This window comes from Eucyclogobius newberryi, unplaced genomic scaffold, assembly GCF_026437365.1.
Source record: "Eucyclogobius newberryi isolate DKJ021-1_F unplaced genomic scaffold, fEucNew1.0.hap1 SCAF_16, whole genome shotgun sequence".
Lineage (NCBI taxonomy): Eukaryota > Metazoa > Chordata > Actinopteri > Gobiiformes > Gobiidae > Eucyclogobius > Eucyclogobius newberryi.
Window position 1 is genome coordinate 31,135,275 of NW_027315790.1, and position 23,831 is coordinate 31,159,105.

At 38.9% G+C, this 23,831-nt stretch overlaps 1 protein-coding gene across 1 annotated transcript in view; it reads left to right on the plus strand.

Moving 5' to 3' along the window:
* The window catches only part of LOC140362189 (solute carrier family 2, facilitated glucose transporter member 1-like), a 44,181-nt gene that overhangs the window by 7,564 nt on the left and 12,786 nt on the right, over positions 1–23,831 (plus strand). The window contains exons 2-4 of the mRNA XM_072448258.1: positions 12,734–12,835; positions 17,030–17,190; positions 18,415–18,655. Coding sequence (XP_072304359.1) covers positions 12,734–12,835; positions 17,030–17,190; positions 18,415–18,655 — 504 coding nt within the window. The remainder of the gene's footprint in view (positions 1–12,733; positions 12,836–17,029; positions 17,191–18,414; positions 18,656–23,831) is intronic.

Below are 23,831 nucleotides of genomic sequence, written 5' to 3' on the forward strand. Positions count from 1 at the left end.
TACTACTACTTCTACTACTTCTACTACTTCTACTACTACTACTACTTCTACTACTTCTACTACTACTACTTCTACTACTTCTACTACTACTACTACTACTACTACTACTTCTACTACTACTACTACTACTACTACTACTACTACTACTACTACTACTACTACTTCTACTACTTCTACTACTTCTACTTACTACTTCCACTACTACTACTTCTACTACTACTACTACAACTACTACAACTACCACTACTACTACTACTACTGGTACTACTACTACTACTTCTACTACTACTACAACTACTACAACTACCACTACTACTACTACTACTACTACTACTTCTACTACTACTTCTACTACTTCTACTACTACTACTATTACTACTTCTACTACTACTTCTACTACTACTACTACTACTACAACTACTACAACTACCACTGCTACTACTACTGCTTCTACTACTACTTCTACTACTACTACTACTACTACTACTGCCGTATTTTCCAGACTGAGTAACAAGTCGTAGTTTGGCCGCGGTGCTACTTACATGTGATATTATTAACACATTAATATACCATTTTGTTTTTTTTATTTTCACACTGACAACCACGCTCTAGGCTCTAAGTGATGCAGAAGAAGAATCTGCACTTCCTCTTCCTCTGGAGTTTGTGGAGTTGTTTAGAAGTGACACAGAGGAAGAAGAATTCAATGGATTTGGTGATTTGGGGTAAAACTGATGCTTTGTTAAACTTGTTAGCATGTTCTTTATGCTATAGTTATCTGAATAACTGTTCATATGTTACGTTAACATACCAGACACTTACCACAGTTCTGTCTGTGCCTCATGTAGCTGAAGGTGTTAGCGTTAGCATACGTCATGTAGCTGAAGGTGTTAGCGTTAGCACACGTAATGTAGCTGAAGGTGTTAGCGTTAGCATACGTACACCTATTCACCATGTTCTCTCTGTTATTATTTTAAACAGCATTTCAAGATCAAATGTCTTCTTGGTCCTGGATTTTATCAAACAAATTTCCCCCCATAAATGCAACTTATAGTCCAGTGCGACTTATAGTCCATGAAATACGGTACTGCTACCGTTAGAAAGACTAGGATCTTGATGGATCTATTCAGAGAGAACTAAAAATGAAGCCCGAATGTCCCCAGCATTTATCGATCCGTCTTCTGCCACGTTTACTCCCAGACTGATTTTGGCCGCTGCTGCTTTCTCTAAATAATCTCTTAAATAATCAATATTTAATCACATACAACGTGTTAAGGACTTTACGCACGATGTAAACACTCTGTCGGTGTTTATAAAAATAGGTGTTTGTGTCGCTTTAAATTAAATGTGAGGATTCATGACTTCACTACTTTCGAGGGAATGAAATCGAAAGTAAATGAGTATAGTTGTAGTGGTAATGAGAAGTACGAGTGAGGCTTTTGCTGCTGTGTCTCCAGAGTTCATCTTTTGTCCTGAGGGGTGTTACTCCCCTCAGATTCCCCTGTCATTCGATCTGCTGACTCGACTTTACGATCCCTCCTGTTGAGCTGCAGCGTGTTTATCTTGTACGTAAAGTCCTTAACACGCTTCTTTTTGCCGCTGTAGTTTTACATATTTATAATTTTAGCACAACTCAGAGAAAAGTGAAATACAATTAGAGCAGAAACAAACCCTGGATATTCTGTCAAACAAAACTAGTGGAATAATATGCTAAGAGCCACTACCACGATGACAGCGACTACTACTACTACTACTACTACTACTACTACTACTACTACTACCTCTACTACTACTACTACTACTACTACTACTACTACTACTACTACCTCTACTACTACTACTACTACAATAAGATAAGGTAAGATAATCCTTTATTTTCCCACATGGGGAAATTTCATACTACTACTACTACTACTACTACTACTACTACCTCTACTACTACAACTACTACCTCTACTACCTCTACTACTACTACTACTACTACTACTACTACCTCTAATACTACTACTACTACTACTTCTACCTCTACTACCTCTACTACTACTACTACTACTACTACTACTACTACTACTACTACTACTACTACTACCTCTACTACTACTACTACTACTACTACTACTACTACTACTACTACTACCTCTACTACTACTACTACTACTACTACTACTACTACTACTACTACTACTACTACTACTACTACTACCTCTACTACTACTACTACTACTACTACTACTACTACTACTACCTCTACTACTACTACTACTACTACTACTACCTCTACTACTACTACTACTACTACTACTACTACTACTACTACTACTACCTCTACTACTACTACTACTACTACTACTACTACTACTACTACTACCTCTACTACTACCCCAGCAGTCTTAGTACTACAGTCCTTCAGTATCTCGTGAGGCTCAAACTCCTCCCTCGGTTACGTAACACAAACTACACCGCGGGAGGTGGGCTTCTTGTTACATAATAATACAACTGTGATGAGCAGCACTTCCTGAACAGATGCTGCGTCACCGTGGCAACCACATTACAATGGGTGATTGGTGCTGTCGCTTGGTAATGAAAAACAGACCAGAGGCTGAGAGCCTTTGGCCATTCCACAGATCTTATTCAGTTTCAAAGGATTGACTCTTTGAGAAGCCTGATGTTCACCGTGTTGTAGTTGTTGTTGTTGTCTTATTGTTTCAGTACTTTTCTTACTTTCTGCTGTAAAATAAAACATTCTGTGCAGCGCTGCTAAGCAACCGTTGTGAGACTTTACATCAGGGACAAAATACTTTGTTGCTGAGCATTTTAAATCTTTTTCTTTCTTTAACACTGTTTGGTTACTGTCTGTGGTCTTTGATAAAGTTCCACATCAGGACCATTCAACCTGAGGCCCGGGGGCCAAATCAGGCCCTCAAAGCTATTTTATATGGCCCATGAGCCATCGTCCAGGTATAACATGATAATAATAATAAATATAGCCGCAAGCGGCAATGATCGGCCCTCGCCACGCCGCCGCCACACCGCCGCCACGCCGCAAGAGGAGGGGGCGCTAACGCGCCCCAATTGTCCTTTTATTACGCCTACTGCTGAATCTGTGACGCTGTCACATCTTCTCCCCTTTGTTTTACCATCAAAAAGCAGTTTTATTTTAAATTCTTGGCAACATGTGTGGCTTTGCCGCACAGACACCGTGACTCTTTGAATAAAAATGTGTATATCTTTTGATGGTCCACCCCTGAAGATGAGTCTCACCAAATTTCAGGTTAATAGGGCTAACGCCCTGGGAGGAGTTTGTGAAAGTCTAAAGTGTAAACATGTTCTGGCGATTTCCCCATTGGAATAACATGGGAGGTTTTGGTCATCGTTACGGCAACGCCATAACAATTATGACATGGGTCTCATTAACTTTTTTGATGGGGATGCCAAAATTGAGTTGTGTGCCAAATTTCATAAAATTTCGCAAAACTAAACATTTAACCTCCATATCAAATCTGTAGGGGGCGCTGTGGTGCCAAATTAATTTATTTCACTTCAAGTACGTTTAGCGCAAAGAGTTTAACAACTGATTCTAATTTGACGCAATTCGGACTTTATCTGCGCAAACGGCAGAAATGTTAAATTTGGGAGATTTCTGAAATTCTAGCTAAAGTTTGCGGCTTCGCCGCACAGAGACCGTGAGAGGTATCAATGTAATTTGAATAACTTTTGATGTCCCACTCCTCAGTAGCATTTTCACCAAATTTCAGCTTTTTAGAGCCAACGCCCTGGGAGGAGTTCGTAAAAGTACGACGTTTGGAAAAACTCCTGAGTCCTGCTTAGCCATTTTTGAACCAATATGGCCGACATTTGGTTGGGCGGACGGCGTTGCCGTAATAATATTTTTTACTTCTCTTGTCACCATCTACCTCTGCGCCAAATTTCATGATTCTACGATCAGATTTTTTTTGGGTCATTTCCTATCTCTCAATGCATTTTTGGTACATTTGGGGGCGCTGACGCGCCAATTTTTTTATTTTAGAAAAGGGAAATAGCCAGAATGTAGAGAGGCACGATTTTTAGAGGTGTGCAAATCAATGTTCACTGGGTGAAAAATAGGAGGGTTGGTTAAGGAAGAAGAAGAAGAAGAAGAAGAAGAAGAAGAAGAAGAAGAAGAAGAAGAAGAAGAAGAAGAAGAAGAAGAAGAAGAAGAAGAAGAAGAAGAAGAAGAAGAAGAAGAAGAAGAAGAAGAAGAAGAAGAAGAAGAAGAAGAAGAAGAAGAAGAAGAAGAAGAAGAAGAAGAAGAAGAAGAAGAAGAAAGAATATTCCGATGCGAAAACAATGTTTCCCATTTTTCAAATATCATAAACTATAGATTTTCGGAAAGCGCTCGCGCTTTCCTACCTCATGGTGTGGGTTCCTGGTCACTGACGGGTACTGTCATTCATTTTGAGTGGGCTCCGCCCACTTTGTGTTTTTGGCCCTCTATACAGTAATAATGTTCAATTTTTGCATTACATGCTTATATGCACGGAACATGCAAGAGATGGGGAACGTATTCGTGAGCTACTTAGCGCAAATGAGTGCTTTATATGGGGATGACGACCGTGAAGCAAAACATCCCAATGTAAAGTGCTCATTTAGTGCGCACTTTTGCACGGGCTTCGCCCGTTTACAACGGTAATGTTCCATTTTCCTACTACTAATTAGTATGCACGGGGCGTGCGTGAGTGAAGGAGTGCATTAGTGAGTGTTTGGAAGTGGGCGAGCGCTTCGCGTTCGATTTCGTGCGACTACGTGCGCACTTTCGCAGCCGTGCTTCGCACGGCCTTACGAGATTAATAGGCCTCTCGCCAGCTTGTGGCGCTCGGGCCTAATAATACAATCTTGTTCGTGGGTTTGCACTAGTTTAGACCTGTTTTAATTCTGGATTAGTCCTTGTTCAGACCTGGTTCAGACCTGGTTCAGACCTGGTTCAGACCTGGTCCAGTCCTAGTTCAGACCTGATTCAGGCCTAGTTCAGACCTGCTTCATACCATTTCTATCAGTGTAAAGACTCAATAACTTCTTATTAAACTGCATTTTAACCATATTAATTTCGTATCTCTTTCAAATATAGAATGTTGTGACGTCATCTGAATCCCATGACACTAACTGAAGGCTTTAGAGGACTGCAAACTGTGAGCGTGATCCTTCTGTTCATGAGGCAGATCAATATTCAATCAATATTCGCTGCTGATGAAAACTGTGTGATAGTGTTGAGAGTCGTGACCTCAGTGGATTCTGCTCCATCGCTGCCTCTCGACGCTCGTTTCTCCTTAAAACGGTCCTTTCACTTATTCCCCAGAGAAACCACCTCCTCGAGTCCTTTTCTGCCGGTCGCTATGGCAACAGCCCGAAGGTGACGGACTCTTATTGACACAGGGTGAAGGCACGCTCCCGTCTGCACGTACGCAGTCTTTAGCTTTAGCTTAGGCATCTCAGCGTGTTCTGCAGGAGTGACCTTAAAAGTAAAGTAAAAGGACTTTGAATCCTCCTCAAACACAACTGTACTTATGCTCATTAAAAGTATCATATTTACTGTACTTATGCTTATTATAAGTATCATATTTACTGTACTTATGCTCATTAAAAGTATCATATTTACTGTACTTATGCTCATTAAAAGTATCATATTTACTGTACTTATGCTTATTATAAGTATCATATTTACTGTACTTATGCTTATTATAAGTATCATATTTACTGTACTTATGCTCATTAAAAGTAGCATATTTACTGTACTTATGCTCATTAAAAGTATCATATTTACTGTACTTATGCTCATTAAAAGTAGCATATTTACTGTACTTATGCTCATTAAAAGTATCATATTTACTGTACTTATGCTCATTAAAAGTATCATATTTACTGTACTTATGCTCATTAAAAGTAGCATATTTACTGTACTTATGCTTATTATAAGTATCATATTTACTGTACTTATGCTCATTAAAAGTAGCATATTTACTGTACTTATGCTCATTAAAAGTAGCATATTTACTGTACTTATAAATATGCTCATTGACGACATCAGTGGAATAAAAGCAACGATTATTATTTGAAAGTATAATTCGAGAGTTTTACCCATATGTATTGTAATTCACATTTTTGCTCAACTTTCTACTGCACGTTTTCACAATTGTTTGGACTAAAAGTGAATATTTTTTCTACAATTATTTATGTACTTTTTATTTTCCTTTATTTCTAAATAAAGAGAGAATAAATTAAATAAAAAAGAAAGAGAGAAAGAAAGAAAGAAAGAAAGAAAGTTGAAGGCACGCAAAGCCCAAAATAAACATCAAATTTAGTCAAAAGTCAGTAAAATGTTTGTAAATTTTTGTCTAAATTCATTTTTAAACCAAAATTACAAACAAATATGATTACAATATATTCCCTTTCTCATTTGACAATTTGAATTCATCAATAATATATTTAGTATGTGGCCCTATGTTAATTTCCTGGTTTAATTCCCTTATTTTTTTAATTATTACACCTTTTACTGAAACTACTGCAATGGCTGTTTTTAATTATTTCCACTAAAATAAAAGTCATATATGTAACTATTTCAATGAATCCGACTTAAACTTCCCTGTTAACTTTATACACAAGTTTAGATCATGTACCGGAGTTTCTTTAAACTACATGGACAGTTATTACGACATTGTTTTTAGTATTTTAATGATCTTAGTACCACAAAAGACGAGTTATATTCGCATACGATTCTACTGCACTTTTCTTTCTTCATCACATCATTCCGTGCTCTGGTTGTGAAAAAAACTGCAATAAGACCACGTAATCTGTGTGAACGCTTCCATCTGCACGTAGCACACGCCAGCGTTAGCACGAGTGACCTACTTCTGCCCACGGCCAGCGGGGAGCCAATCACGCGAGGCCAGGAAGTGCCGTCCATACATCGAGCGGTTCCAGTGTTAAATTGAGGATTAAAAAACGCATCGATGTGCGGCGCAAGTGATCGGCGGGATTAGCACGACGGAGCGGGACGACCGGAGGGAAATGTGATCGACCGACGCGAATTTAGCGCCGTCGTCAAAAAAGATAATCACGTTTATTGTCAAAACTGAAATTAAAACAATGATTAAAGGGTGTATGACAGGTTTTTACCATGTTCTAATTTTGACTTTATTTGGTGTGTTTGTACCTGTTGTGCATATAAATTATAGTTTTACATCAATCGAGAAGGTATTTGTGCAGAAAATGTGGAAAAATCTGTAGAAAATGACAGGAAGTGACATCACAGCAGTGATTCACACAAAGAAACTACTTTTTTACCCTTTAAACATGAAATAAACTAAATAAAGTCGCTCTCATATATTTTTATTTGTCAGATTTAAAATATTGTGACATTAGATGAGTTTTGGCCCAGTGTTTGCTGGGTAATTTCCTACTGTGATGTCATCAATTGCAAACAGGAAGTGAAATTATAAACCTAAAAAATGTGCTGTTCGGTGATACATTTTTTGTCATTTTTTAGCTAAATTAAAAATATATTTATCTTAACTGCGTTTTAGTTCAATGAGTCGTCCGACATGTAGGGGGCGCTTTAAACTTAAACATTGATGGCAAAGTCGGGCTTTTCCGGAATAGTTAATAGTTTAGCGCTATCAAGACAACATAAAAGAAACTACTTTATCGTTTTTGTTTAAAATTGCGTTAAAAATTGCGTTCTTAATAACCATTAATTATCAAAATCAGTGTAATGCTGAGTTCCAGTTGTCCTCGGCGGTCGGAACTCGGACTTCGGAACTCGGACTTCGCAGAGACTTTTTCTTAGAGTTTCCTGCGTTCAAGCCGGGGAAAAGTATGAGCGATACATCACAGTTTATGAAATATCAAATAGTATAAACCCAAGAAAGTGCTCAAATCAGCCAAAATGTGGATCCAATTGATTCATTTATCAACCCGGGCAGTTGTAAAGTGAATTCCTGCTTTCGTTGACATTAGCGCATTAGCAACATTAGCATAGCCGTGCGTTTATAACTGCAGCGGCTCAACGCGGGAGGTTCACAGACGGCGAGCGGACAAGACAGAGCGACAAAAGAGAAAATAACACGTGGATTGTCGATAATTGAACCGTCCGATGTGAAACTTGGATTGTTTGACTCGGATAAACTCTGAAATGTCCGAGAACAACTGGGATTAAGCGCTAGTTTTACACCTTTTGACCAGCAGAATAAACTAAATAAAAAAACACAAATGAGATGGCAATTATGATTAAACAATATTAAAGTTGCCCAAAGATAACGGAAGTAATTGCATTTATTCGACGCAGTATAATGAGCAATTTTGAAGATAAACCACTGCCAGCATTTTTGTTTTAATGGAATAATAATAACTTTGGATATTAGTGGGTTTTGCTCTCTCGAAAAGAAGACAAAAGCGTGGCATATTCGGGCATTTTTTAAACAATATTACACCTTATTTTATGTCGATCCAAAGCAAATAATTTGGATTTTAAGCTTGTTTTGCAAAACATATCTAAATGGAAAAGGATAAATAATAATGTCATAGTTTAATAAGGTCAATATTCATGGTTTTTTTCTTCTTTTTTGCAGAATAAAAAACATTTAAAAAATATTTAAAAGGTAAAGGGTATATAATAATGTTATAGTTTAATAAGGTCAATATTCATGTTTTTTCTTCTTTTTTTTCTTTTTCATTTTTTTTTCATTTTTGCAGAATAAAAACCTTAAAAAAATATTTGAATTGTAAAGGATATATAATAATGTTATAGTTTGATAAGGTCAATATTCATGTTTTTTTTCTTCTTTTTTGCAGAATAAAAAACATTTAAAAAAAATTCAAATGAGTTTGATAAGGTCAATATTCATGTATTTTTTTGCAGAGGAAAAAACATAACATAAATTTAAATGGTAAATTGTTTTTTTTACTCTTTTTTTCTTTTTGCAGAATTAAAACTATAAAAAATATTACAATGGTAAAGGGTATATATGGTAATAATGTCATAGTTTAATAAGGTCAATGTTCATGGTTTCTTTTCTTTTTCATTTTTGCAGAATTAAAACCATAAAAAATATCCAAAATATGCACTTCAAATATTTGGGCTATAATCACAGTTTCAAATTGAACTAGTTTATTTGTCTTTTATGACGTTTGAACCCGTCTGCGCAGCTGAAGGAGGCTCCACCATGTCATCAATATTTTACACGGCTCGACCTGCCAACTTTCACACGCGCCTCTTTATTACTCATTAATTATTGCTGTTATTATTAAACGCACTTCTTTTAGACTAATCAATTGCTGAATGTGCCTCAGACAGCTAAAGTCACGTTCTGTTAAACCTCCCAGAAGTCTTTTGTCAGGACTCCAGTTGAAATGTATGAGGATTATCTCCACGGCAGCGGCTCGTTACCGGAGGTTTAAACCACAGTAAATGGAACACTTCAATTATGATGTGCTTTGTGATGATAATGAGTCTAATGAAAGCCCTTCTGTTCCTTCCAAAACACTCCCGATTCACTTATTGATTACTCAAATAGTCGGGGCGTTGCTACGATTTGTTTTATTTCTACTGCATTACGCGTTTTAAATATACATTTTCCTTATATTTTGGCGCTTTTTGGACCTCTTTTTTCAGAATTGCGTCACTATGTGTTGAATATTTGGCTTTTTAGTCGTTTTTGATCTGTTAATCCATGGATATTGAATTTAAAAGTGCAGTACATACATCTTCTCTGGTGGGGGGTTGAAGTAAGAATAGTAGCGCTCTCATTAGTTCCCTGTTTCTTTGTTCGTTGCTTCGTGTGTGTCCACTTGTGTGTCCACTTGTAGCTCCACATTTCACCTTTGCTTCATCCTCAACACAAAAGGGGCTTAAACCCTCTTCAGTTCGCTCAGAGCCGGAGGACAGAGACTCTCCAACACAAATGTAAATGTCACTTTGTCCTGGGAAAGCGTAAACAGGAGGAGACGGAGACAAACGCATTAGAATCCATTAGTGCCGCAGGCGGGGCGGCGGTCGCGGTGAGGACGAAGGGGAAATAAAGCATCGGTGAATCAGGAATAGACTTCATCAATACTCAAAACGGATACTAAAACTGTCTGTGTGCTCATTTGAACAAGAAATCCATGAGAAGTCTTAACACTTGAGCCGTATCAGACCAAACAGACTTTATGCTAATTTAGACATACATTTATTTTAGTATTTAAATTTGAGTATATCAGAATAGTGTATTTTGTGTGTGTTTTTGTACATAATAAGTCTGGGTCGTTTTTTTTTTTTTTTTTTTTTGTATTGGGTTTTTTCAGGTGATCAATCATTTTTTCTCAATTATTTTTAGTTTTTTGTTGTGGTTTTTTAGTAGGCTAAAAATATGGCTGTAGATTTACACAATCATACAACTAATTATGTAATATTCCAGATAAATTCATGTGGTGGCAGACGTGCAAATGATATATAATGCAACTTTAAAAAATCTAAAAAATACAATTATGTACAGTATTTTCCGGAGTATAAGTCGCACCAGCGATAATAGAGAAGAAGAAAAAAACATATATAAGTGGCACTGGAGTATGAAATGCATTTGCAAGTGTAAAAATAACAAATAATATCACATATAAGTCGCTTTGGAGTGTAAGTATATAAGTATAAATATAAGTATAAGTCGCACCCCGGCCAAAACTATGAAAAAAGGTGCAACTTATAGTCCGGAAAATACGGTAAACAGACCATCTGCCCAGAGGAAAATGTTGCAGCTCAAATGTCTCTTTTTTTTTACATTTTATTCTCATTTTATTGTCATTATAGCTTCATTTTTGTCCCATGTATTTCTTTTTTCGTTTCTCCTAAAATCCTCTGACAATAAGATGAGGAAAAGAGTTCTGTTTAAGACCAAATCCAGTGCTAAAAACATACTATTACTAAAGACACAGTTACAACTCTATATTTTTCACACTCCATATATTTATAATTAAAGTTTTTGCCTATATTTGAAGCTCATTTTAAAAGAAGAGTGATAATATATCTGCACGTTTGACCTCTCCTTTTAATTTCCTTTAGTTTATTGAGGCACATTTGTCAGGAGTCTTCTTCCAGCCCTGAGGACACAGCAGCAGTATCACATTCAAACCTCATCTCACAGCTCAGCATCCTGTCTCCACATCCATCTTTTATGCCCATTCTTTCACTCCAAATTAGGCTCTCGCTGCTGTTTCCCGCACTCTGATTGGTCCACAGCCGTCCCTTTGTTTCCCTCTGGTGTGTGTGTGTGTGTGTGTGTGTTGTGAGAATGAAGGGCAGTGGGTCACCTGACGCCCGTCTCGAATAACATCACAAGGCTTAGCTGAGTCAGGCGCCGTGACGTCGAGCCCAAACTGTGACCTGGAACGACCTGTGAGTTTACACAGGTTTAACTCCCACGGTGCCCGAAACGACACTTGAAACCAGGAGGGACAGGGCCCTCTGTGGTGGGCCCTAATCTCCCCCCACGGCCGAACATCCCCCCCCCCCCCCCCCCCCCCCCCCACCATGTCCCAACACCCCCCCCATCTGAGTCACACTGAGTCTGCAGCATGTGTTTTCCTCCTGCTCATTTGGTTACAGAGATAAATGTATGTGATTACCTGAGCAGCGGCCCCCCGGGGCCCCCCTGCCGTCCCCGTGATCTGGTTTAGACTCAAACTCAATCTAAAGTTGAGGGATGAGGCTCCGTTTCCCGCAGCCCAAACGTTTTCTGTCATAAAGCAGCAGAACTGGCCCCGTGTGTTATTGATGTCTGCTCTTTCTGACCTGCTCCTCACTGTTATTACATTATCAGACCTAAAGGTTTATAATAATATCAACCAATGCACAATTTATAAACCTTTAAACACTGAAGTTCTATGATTAATAGAACACTGAAAACCATGTTTAAGATCGATTCATGAAAAAAGAACTTTACAGCCGATATTATGACATGTTGTATATATTTTGTGGCTCTCTGGAGCAGCCGCACAGATGAACTCTTGTCCTTCTCTCTTCCGCTTTAAAAAGAAGTTTAAATGTGTAACTTTCAGCAGATAAATGAATTCTGTGTGTTAATAATAATATGTTTCTTGTTTGTTAAAGTCCAGTTTCCTTTTGCTGTTTGTGAATTACGACTGGTCTCACACAAAGGGCAGAAACTAAAATAAGCATAAACTTCAGTCTTTCTGCATGACACGTGTTATTGCTTTTGTCTGATTAAACCTGTGACCAAATAAACTAAAAAAAAAAAAAAAAAAAAAAAAAACATAAGACCATAAGATAAGACGCAAAAAAGAGATGCAAAGACGTTCTTTCCTTCAAAACATGACAATGCAAACAATAATCACAAAATCAGCCTTGATTATTCCCCTATTTATACCTAGTATTGTTTATTTTCCAGTCTTTTGTGGAGGAAATTATAATAGTCGATGTATTTCTAAATGATAAAGGTTTAAAATACGATACAACAAACACAAACTTAGCGTTACATTCAAATAATACTCTACTCTTCTTAAGAAAGTGACTGATCTTCTCGTCTCTGTGTTTTGTCTGTTTGTTTGTCTGTTTGTCTGTTTGTCTGTTTGTTTGTTTGTTTGTTTGTTTGTTTGCCTGTTTGTTTGTTTGTTTGTCTGTTTGTTTGTCTGTTTGTTTGTTTGTTTGCCTGTTTGTTTGTTTGTCTGTCTGTTTGTTTGTTTGTCTGTTTGTTTGTTTGTTTGCTGCGTGCAGCAGAAGCAGGTGACGGGTTTCCTCTTGTTCTCCCTGGCCACGGCGGTGATCGGCTCACTGCAGTTTGGATACAACACCGGCGTCATCAACGCTCCGGAGCAGGTGAGGAGACGGGAATAAAGCACGTTGTATTCGTTAAAGCTGCAGTACTGTGACAATATAAACATTAAGTTAAGTATAAAGTATATTCCTAACATTACAAAATCACTTCTAACTCGTCGTTGAGCAAACACGGGGTTGGCAAGTGTTAAGAAAGAAACAAGGCCAAAACAAGCGCTCCAGACAGAAAAAAAAAAAGCAACTAATGCAACGTTGTGTGTATTCAACAACAGTATTTAAAACGATTGCTTGTTTTTAGTCACTTATTTTTATTTAATGTATTTATTTTATTGATTGTATTTTTTATTTTTTTATTAAATGTATTAAATGTATTTATTTTATTTATTTTATTTATTTTATTTATTTTATTTATTTTATTTATTTTATTTATTTTATTTATTTTATTTATTTAACATTAATAATGATAATGGAAATAATGAAAAATTAAAGCCGCAAGCGGCATCCAACGGCCCTCGCGGGCCGCCAGCCTTCCGACTCTGCGCTTTCGACTTGATAAAGATGGCGCCCTTATTGTGTGTTGAATTAAAAAAGAACTTGACAGACGGCGACACATTGGACATGGCCAATCCATTGCAAATCAACACAAGTGTCAGTCAAATTTGCTGCGCCGCCGCACGGAGACCGTAGCACTTAGAATATAAATATGGATAACTTTTGATGCCCCGTTTGTGTAGATGATATTTCCCAAAGTAAAGCTTGATCGGGCTATTGCCCACGGAGGAGTTTGTTAAAGTGTGAAGCGTAAATGTGAACATTTCATAGATTTAGCGTTTTTCCCATTTGTGACATATTTGCGGGTCCGCCACACAGAGACCGTAGCACTTAAAATCAAAATATGACTAACTTTTGATGCCCCGCTTGTGTAGATGATTTTCCCCAAATATGAGTTTGATCGGACAATCGCCCTAGGAGGAGTTCGTTAAAGTGTGAAGCGTAAAAATGTGGTGATTTGAGGGATTTCGCGATTTTCCCATAAGGATAACATGGGATGTTTCTGTCAACGCTACGGTTACGCCGTACAAAATATGACTTTGGCTCTCATACTTTTATGATCAGGATGGCAAATTAGAATTTTGTGCAAAATATCATGTCATTTGGAAAAACTCTATTGTTTATAGGCCACTCTGAAGGCCAAATAGTCAGAATTCTGGGAAACGTTTGCGGCTCCGTCGCACAGAGACCTTAAAAGCTATCCTTAAAATTTGGATAACTTTAGATGCCCCACTTGTCTAGAGGACGTACACCGATTTTGAGGTCGGTGGGCAAAACGCACTAGGAGGAGTTCGTCAAAGTTTGAAACAGAAAAATGTGGATATTCGAGAGATTTAGCGGTTTTCCCATAGGGATAACATGGGAGGTTTCTGTCATCGCTACGACTACGCCGTAAAAATTAAGGCATTTGTCTGATTGGCTTTTTTGATCGGGACGCCAAAATAGAATTTTGGGTAAAGTTAAGAAAATTTTGGTAAACCTAATTTTTGACCTTCAATGTTAATTTAAAGGTCACTCTGTAGGGGGCGCTATCGCGGCCATTTCAATTTTGTCAGCCTAAACTGGTCCAAACTAGAAAGTTTAACAACTGATTCAAATTTGATCCTAATCGGACTGGTTTTGATCAAATGGGAGCAATTTTTAGATCTGCAATATTCCAAAATAAGTTGTCCAACTTTGCGGCTGCGCCGCACACAGACCGTAAAAGGTATCTAAAAAAATTGGATAACTTTAGATGCCCCACTTGTCCAGAGGACGTACACCGATTTTGAAGTTGGTGGGCAAAACGCCCTAGGAGGAGTTCGTCAAAGTTTGACGTAAACAAAATGGCTAACTCAGCTTGTTTTCATTTTCATAGGGTAAGTCTGGGGGCGTGGCCACAATAATATTTTTTTTTTGTCCTCACGAGAGGAATGCGTGTCCCGAATTTCGTAGCTTTACGCCAAAGTTGACCTCGGGGCGTCTCCCATAGGCGCAATGTATTTTGACTTTTGTCGGTGGCGCTGTCGCGCCATTTTTTAACGAAAAAAAAAATGGCCCAGAAAAAATCAAATTTTTCGCCGATTAGAGCTCAAAAAGCAGAAGAACAAGAAAAATAATAATAATAAAAAAATTAAAGCCGCAAGCGGCAATGATCGGCCCTCGCCACGCCGCCACCACGCCGCCACCACGCCGCAAGAGGAGGGGGCGCTAACGCGCCCCAATTGTCCTTTTATTACATCTACTGCTGAATCTGTGACGCTGTCACATCTTCTCCCCTTTGTTTTACCATCAAAAAGCTATTTTATTTTGAATTCTTGGCAAAATGTGCGGCTTTGCCGCACAGACACCGTGACTCTTAGAATAAAAATGTGGATACCTTTTGATGGTCCTGAAGATGAGTCTCACCAAATTTCAGGTTAATATGTCTAACGCCCTGAGAGGAGTTCGTGAAAGTCTAAAGTGTAAACATGTTCTGGCGATTTCCCCATTGGAATAACATGGAAGGTTTCGGTCATCGTTACGGCAACGCCATAACAATTATGACATGGGTCTCATTGACTTTTTTGATGGGGATGCTAAAATTGAGTTGTGTGTCAAATTTCATATAATTTCGCAAAACTAAATATTTAACCTCTATATAAAATCTGTAGGGGGCGCTGTGGCTCCAAATTAATTTATTTCACTTCAAGTAGGTTTAGGGCAAAGAGTTTAACAACTGATTCTAATTTGACGCAATTCGGACTTTATCTGCGCAAACGGCAGAAATGTCAAATTTGGGAGATTTCTGAAATTGTTCCTACAGTTTGCGGCTTTGCCGCACAGAGACCGTGAGAGGTATCAATGTAATTTGGATAACTTTTGATGTCCCACTCCTCAGTAGAATTTTGACCAAATTTCAGCTTTTTAGGGCCACCGCCCTGGGAGGAGTTCGTAAAAGTACGACGTTTGGAAAAACTCCGAAGTCATGTTTAGCCATTTTTGAAGCAATATGGCCGACATTTGGTTGGGCGGACGGCGTTGCCGTAATAATATTTTTTACTTCTCTTGTCACCATCTACCTCTGCGCCAAATTTCATGATTCTACGATCAGATTTTTTTTGGGTCATTTCCCATCTCTCAATGCATTTGTGGTACATTTGGGGGCGCTGACGCGCCAATTTTTTTAATTTTAGAAAAAGGAAATAGCCAGAATGTAGAGAGGCACGATTTTTAGAGGTGTGCTAATTTTTGTGACTTTTCGTCAATGTTCACTGGGTGAAAAATAGGGGGGTTGGTCCCGAGAAGAAGAAGAAGAAGAAGAAGAAGAAGAAGAAGAAGAAGAAGAAGAAGAAGAAGAAGAAGAAGAAGAAGAAGAAGAAGAAGAAGAAGAAGAAGAAGAAGAAGAAGAAGAAGAAGAAGAAGAAGAAGAAGAAGAAGAAGAAGAAGAAGAAGAAGAAGAAGAAGAAGAAGAAGAAGAAGAAGAAGAAGAAGAAGAAAGAATAATATTCCGATGCGAAAACAATGTTTCCCATTTTTCAAATATCATAAACTATACATTTTCGGAAAGCGCTCGCGCTTTCCTACCTCATGGTGTGGGTCCCTGGTCACTGACGGGTACTTTCGTTAATTTTCAGTGGGCTCCGCCCACTTTGTGTTTTTGGCCCTCTATACAGTAATAATGTTCAATTTTTGCATTACATGCTTATATGCACGGAACATGCAAGAGATGGGGAACGTATTCGTGAGCTACTTAGCGCAAATGAGTGCTTTATATGGGGATGACGACGAAGCGGTCGTCATCCCAATTTAAAGTGCTCGTTTAGTGCGTACTTTTGCACGGGCTTCTCCCGTTTACAACGGTAAAGTTCCATTTTCCTACTACTAATTAGTATGCACGGGGCGTGCGTGAGTGAAGGAGTGCGTTAGTGAGTGTTTGGAAGTGGGCGAGCGCTTCGCGCTCGATTTCGTGCGCACTATGTGCGCACTTTCGCAGCCGTGCTTCGCACGGCCTTACGAGATTAATAGGCCTCTCGCCAGCTTGTGGCGCTCGGGCCTAATAATCACAATAGTACAAGTGACAAACATAAATAAAATGAACAGAAACCACATAAAGCTCAGAAACCGTCTCAGAAATCGTCTTTTTGAGAAACAGAGAAAACTAAGTGCAAACGTTGAGCCCTGAAGTATTTTAATAATCATCATTTTCATCGTTTCCCTGCTCAGAAACTGCGGAACTTTTTCAACGACACGTGGATGGAGCGCTACGGCGAGCCCATCAGCCCGGGCATGGTCACCATCGTGTGGAGCGTGTCCGTGGCCATCTTCAGCGTGGGCGGGATGGTGGGCTCCTTCAGCGTCGGGGTCATGGCCGACCGCTTCGGGAGGTAGACTTCTGACTTCCTGTTCGCTTCTGTCTGATTCACTCTAATGGGTGTAAGAAAAAGCCCTTTAATGTTCCCGGAGCACGACCCGAGAAAAAACACATATATAAGTCGCACTGGAGTATAAGTCGCATTTTTGGGGAAATGTATTTGATAAAATCCAAGACCAAGAACAGACATTTCCTCTTGAAATGCAGTTTAAAATAATAACAGATGAGAGAACATGGTGAATAGGTGTACGTATGCTAACGCTAACACCTTCAGCTACATGACGTATGCTAACGCTAACACCTTCAGCTACATGACGTATGCTAACGCTAACACCTTCAGCTACATGACGTATGCTAATGCTAACGCCTTCAGCTACATGACGTAAGCTAACGCTAACACCTTCAGCTACATGACGTATGCTAACGCTAATACCTTCAGCTACATGACGTATGCTAACGCTAACACCTTCAGCTACATGACGTATGCTAACGCTAACACCTTCAGCTACATGACGTATGCTAACGCTAACACCTTCAGCTACATGACGTATGCTAACGCTAACACCTTCAGCTACATGACGTATGCTAACGCTAACACCTTCAGCTACATGACGTATGCTAACGCTAACACCTTCAGCTACATGACGTATGCTAACGCTAACACCTTCAGCTACATGACGTATGCTAACGCTAACACCTTCAGCTACCTGACGTATGCTAACATTAACGCTAACACCTTCAGCTACATGACGAATGCTAACACCTTCAGCTACATGACATATGCTAACGCTAACACTTTCAGCTAGATGACGTATGCTAACGCTAACACCTTCAGCTACATGACGTATGCTAACGCTAACACCTTCAGCTACATGACATATGCTAACGCTAACACCTTCAGCTACATGAGGCACAGACAGAACTGTGGTAAAGAACATGCTAACAAGTTTAGCAAAGCATCAGTTTTACCCCAAATCACTAAATCCATTGAATTCTTCTTCCTCTGTGTCACTTCTAAACAACTCCACAAACTCCAGAGGAAGTCGCTTAGAGCCTAGAGTGCCCTCTTGTGGTTGCCAGTGTGAAAATAATGTATAATATCACATACAAGTCACACACCGGCAAAACTATGAAAAAAGGTGCAACTTATAGTCCAGAAAATACGGTATGTGAACAAAGAAGTAAATGTCGCGTGAAAAGACAAGTGCTGTGTGTAAAATGCTCTCCATCCGTCTAGGCGCAGGTCCATGTTCCTGGTGAACGTTCTGGCCCTGATCGGGGGCCTCCTCATGGGCTTCGCCACCATCTGCTCCTCCTACGAGATGGTGATCGCCGGGCGCCTGGTCATCGGGCTGTTCTGCGGACTCTTCACCGGACTCACGCCCATGTACGTGGGCGAGCTGTCGCCGACGCCCCTCCGAGGCGCCTTCGGGACCCTGCACCAGCTGGGCGTGGTGTTGGGCATCCTCATCGCTCAGGTATCGCGCCGTTCGTCCACCGCGGTCGCTCGAGTCGCGCTTACGTTCAGGAATGATCACTGCCACTTTAAAAGACTTATTTTGAGACTTTCATAACATTATTACGATATGACAAATAAAATACGACAATAAAAGTATCGCAGGAGCTTTTCAATTCAATTTATTTTTGTAACGCCCAAAATCACAACAACAAAATTAATCAAGCAATGTCTGTGACGGCGAGGGACGATGTCCCAGAGTCCTCTGTCCTTAGACCCTCCTTCTCGGCCAGGAAAAACTGTAGGCGCTGTACCTGATTTATTTATTTTGTATTCCTCACTTTCTTAACATATCTGTTTACAATAACTTTTAACCAGGCCAGAGCCGAGTTTTGCCATCATGGTAACACTAACTACAACTGCCATGGCAACAGAGCACTTCCTGGTTCTCGGACAATAAAACGCGTCAGACGCAGATGGCACAAGGCGGTCTCATTTTGATCATTCCCCTTGTCTAACATGTTACTTTTCCTCAAGTTTGTGACTGGATTTATGAAATTGAACAAAAACAGAGAGATAAAGAGGTTCTTTCTTGAACTATAACCTGAATTAAAAACACTTAATACTGCTTCTAAAATAGTAACTTCATCATTATTATTTTTATATTCTTATATTAATAATTTTTACATTCATACTTAACGTAATATGAAAGCTTTGGCAAATGTAATAAAGCAGTGAGAAAGGTTTGGTGATAAAGTGAAAGTCCTTTATTTGCTAAGAGTTTCAACTGCCAATTTAATTTGTTTACAGTTAATTTATCTTTAAACAATTTATTTACATACGACATATGCAAAGAAAGACTGTACCACACAAAATCGAAAAAATTCAAGGTCAGTAAACACAACCAGAATTAATCCATATATTAAGCGCACCAGACTATAACGCGCACAGAGGTCTTTTTCGGAAATTAAAGGCTTTTAAGTGGGCCTTATAGTGCAGAAAGTACGGTACTTGATTTTTGCGTTAATTAGTTACTAATTAAATTGAAAAATATGAATAATACATAATATAATTAATATAATATATTAGTGTTTAAGAGCATCGCATTATGGGATTCTCACCAGTTCATGTTCACCCTTAAATAGTTCCTTTTATTATCAGATCCTTTACATTTCAAGTCTTTTCAAAAAGCTTGTTTTATTCTAATCTTTTATTTTTTTACAGCATCTTTGTCAGGTAGACTATGATTGTGTTATTATTATTATTATTATTATTATTTATTATTTGGCCATAAGTGGCCAAACCTGCTTGGCTATGCCCAATCTTGTCAGCTCTCAGAAGCTAACCAGGGAAGGGCCTGATTAATACTTGGATTGGAGACGGATAAAACACAAGGTGCCACAGGGGGGCGCTAGAGAGAATGAGGTTGTGTCCTTAGGCAAAACACTTCACCCACATTGTCTAGTATGAATTTGGTGGTGGTCGTAGGGGATTATGGCACAAACTGGCACTCTGCGGCGCGGGCAGGTACTATATCATTTTACCACCACCAAGTGTGGGATGAAAGAATAATAACAGTGTAAAACTTTGAGAGGCTTCGAGAAGTATGGAAAGCACATTACACTAGCACAAGTGTTAGTGTTTGTTTAGTTTTTCAAAACAAGGACAGAGAAGAGATATCAAACACCTTTATTTACACTTCAATGTACACTATATGAATAAAGGCAAGGCAAGTTTATTTGTAGAGCACATTTCATACACAGGGCATTTCAAAGTGCTTAACACAGCAGGGAAAATGCATTAAAATCACAAAGAAATAAACTGTTCATCATCAGCAATTCCTCCTAAAATACAGTTATACATTTCATAATTCAGCATTAGCAAATCCGTCAACACCAGCATTATTATTGGGGCTAAAATGACATATTGAAAATATTTATTAATTTTAATAATTCATTACGTATTTATTTTTTGACACAGTGAGAAAACCAACGAGAGAGACTCTATTTCATGTATACCCTGTGAAGTATAAAATACAAATAAAACAAACAAACATCCAAAATAAAATGCCAATAAAACATTCAATATAACAATCAATTACATTTTAAAACACATTTTATTTCTAAAGAAGAATGAGAATCTGGCTTTAAGATTATTTGTCAGCTCTTGTATGTTTGTTGAAGGAGAGTTTGTCATCGATCCAGATCCACAAGTATTTGTAATAAGATAAGATAAGATATTCCTTTATTGTCCCACATGGGGAAATTTCATTGGTGCAACGCAGGTAGATACAGAGGTAGATACAGAAGAACAGATCACTTATAGGAAGTCTGAAAAACACTTTCAGTAGAAGATCTCCTATAAATAAATAAAAACTCCCATAGACAAATAAATACATAAATAAATACCATTGCATGTGATCCCGACAGTAATTGCACATGAATATGTGTCACGACAGCACATAGATTGCACATGAATTTCACATGAATTCCAACAGCAATTGCACATATGACAGAATTGCACATCAGTATTAGGTTAGGTCAGTATTGCGACGGGATAACGTGACGATCTCCGGGTAAGACGACTGTTCTCCGCAGTTTCATGAGTTCCTCCTTTGTGGAAACGCGGTACGGCGCCGGCCGGGGGGCGGGGCCGGAGCCGGGGGGCGGGGCCGGAGCCGGGGGACTCAGAGCCAAGACACATCGCAACGACACGACGAAAACACTCAATCCAGCCGAATAAAGTCAAAACAAGTTAATTTAAAGCGATTCCAGTGCGTGTCCCGATCGTTCGTGAAGTTCCTCTTCCATATAAACGTGTATATAAACGTGTATATAAACGTGTACCGAGGACACGCCGTACTTTAGCGCGGCCGGAGGGCGCGGGGGGGCTGGTGGGCTCGCTCGGAGCTAGCTCACGTCACAACAACACAACGAACGCAACGAAAAACGCTCAAATCCAGCCTAAAAAAGTCAAAAACAGTTGAATTAAAAAACTATTCCAGCGCGTGTCCCTATCGTACAGTAAAATAGAAAAAATATACTAACTATATTTACAAAATATAGGAGATAAAGCACAATAAGTGTGAGAAAGAAGAGAGAGCGTTTACACCGGGCTGCCAGCTGTACCAGCGCCTTATGACGTCAATAGAGTACTTGTTCAATCACATTACCATTGAGTTGTAAGAATACATACATTTATAAAGTTACAATAATGCCTTTTGGTACTGACAAATTATTCACTTAATGTGTAATGTGTGTGTTTCAAATTATAGCTGCGTTTGATCATATTTCCATGCATTTTCAAGCAGCTTTAGCCAGACAATTATATAAATAGTAGCCTTGGAGAAGGTGGAGAGGTCCTAGTAATTAAAAAACACCCTTAGATTAACTGAGGAGTTAGTCTTTCTTTTTGTGAATTTTCAGGTTGCGATGTAGTTGCTCAATCTCATGTAGAGTTTTCTTGCAGTGCTCCGTAATCTGCAGGATCCACTCCACAGTTGTACCTCCACTGAACTTGTTAATGACTTCATACAGGTCTTTAATTCTGACCTGAACTTGAACCAAGCCCTCTTCTTTTAAGTGCAGTGGGTCTAGGGCATCCAGCTCCAACATCAGAGGGATGAACTTTGTCATGAGATCAGACGTGAGCTTCTTGACCTTAGTCACATTATCTTGGTCCAGTTTTTGGTCTAGTTTATAACCTGCGAATCCTGAGCCTACGGCAGTGGCAGCTGCAGCCAGTATACTCAGCCCTCCAGTGAAAGGGATGGTAACCAGACCAACCAGTATCCCAGTTCCAACAGACAGCCCTACCAGGAGTGGAGACTTCCATCTCTTGGATTCTTCACAAATCTTTGACAGCTGACAAATGATGCTCTTCATTTGACTACAGTTATGGTCAAACAATTGTATAAACTCGGCAAAAAGAGGAGGCTGCTCCCTGCTCTTCCTTCTTTCTCTTCCTGGTTGTGACATTCTGTAGCACTCTCTGGTTTACTGCCAAAACCAACATTTTATAGTCATGAACATTCCAAAATTGACAACAAGGTGAACGTGTTATCTAAAAGTATCTTAAATAAATCTTTACCCGTGTATGGAAGAAGCCTCCCCTTTTCCTCAAGTTGTGGAACACAACACCACAGTTGAATAAATCAAACTCAAAAACGAAACCCAGGTAACAGTGATCATCAAAGTAAAAGCGTGTTAAAAAAAAAAAGAAAAAAAAAACAGCACTAAAAACTTGAACTAAAACTGTGAATGTGGTAATTATCTAGGTATTTTATTTAATATGGAGAATTTCATTTATTTGGGGAAAATATCAAACACTTGGGTTTTTTAATTTCCTTTTTCAAGACTCTTATATTGAAGGGCAGGTTGCTGCAACATGTGACTTGCAACAACCAACCAGATTATTAGTTTCTCTATTAAAGAGATAGACAGCCTCGCACTCTGGTGTACAATTCCAGGTATCAGTGCTTCTGCCGTTTTTCCATGTGTCCCTTCTCTACTCGGCTCTGAGCTCGGGGGCCCCCACTCAGCTCTGATTGCATTATACATGGTGCTCAGTGGTACTGTGTAAAACTGGACGCGCAAACATCACAAAAGGATGTCTGCTTGACAGACACCACAACATATGACAACTACTACACTATGATATAGAAACTATAAAACATCAGCAAAACTGCCACAGTAACCGGCAACCACACAAAGCGAAACAGGCGGAATTACGGACACAGAGGAAGGATACAAACAAAGAGAATACTACACAGGACAAATGAACTTTTACTATGGGATCAGAGTCCATTTTTCAAGATCTTTCTTTATAGTGGTGAAAGAGGGAGTATAGTTTATCTTTAAATTGTTGATAGTTCTTTATGGAGGACCACACCTAAATATTTAAGAGATTCCGTTTGCCATTTGAATGGGTAAGTCTTTCTAAAGGACAGAGGGGGGCGCCAGGGAGAAAGAATTTCAGTTTTAGAGTTTAGTTTAGTCTTTATTTGTCAGGGACCATGTACAAAATCTTTAATCTTCAAGAGATTAGATGATCTGCACCAGATTTAGCTCCTGCTACTTTCCATCTGCAGTCCCTGAATACATCACAATAATAAAAGTACACATTTCATTACAATTACAACATGTTGCATTTCAATATTAACATTAACTCAGTAAAATACACTATAAAACAAATCAATT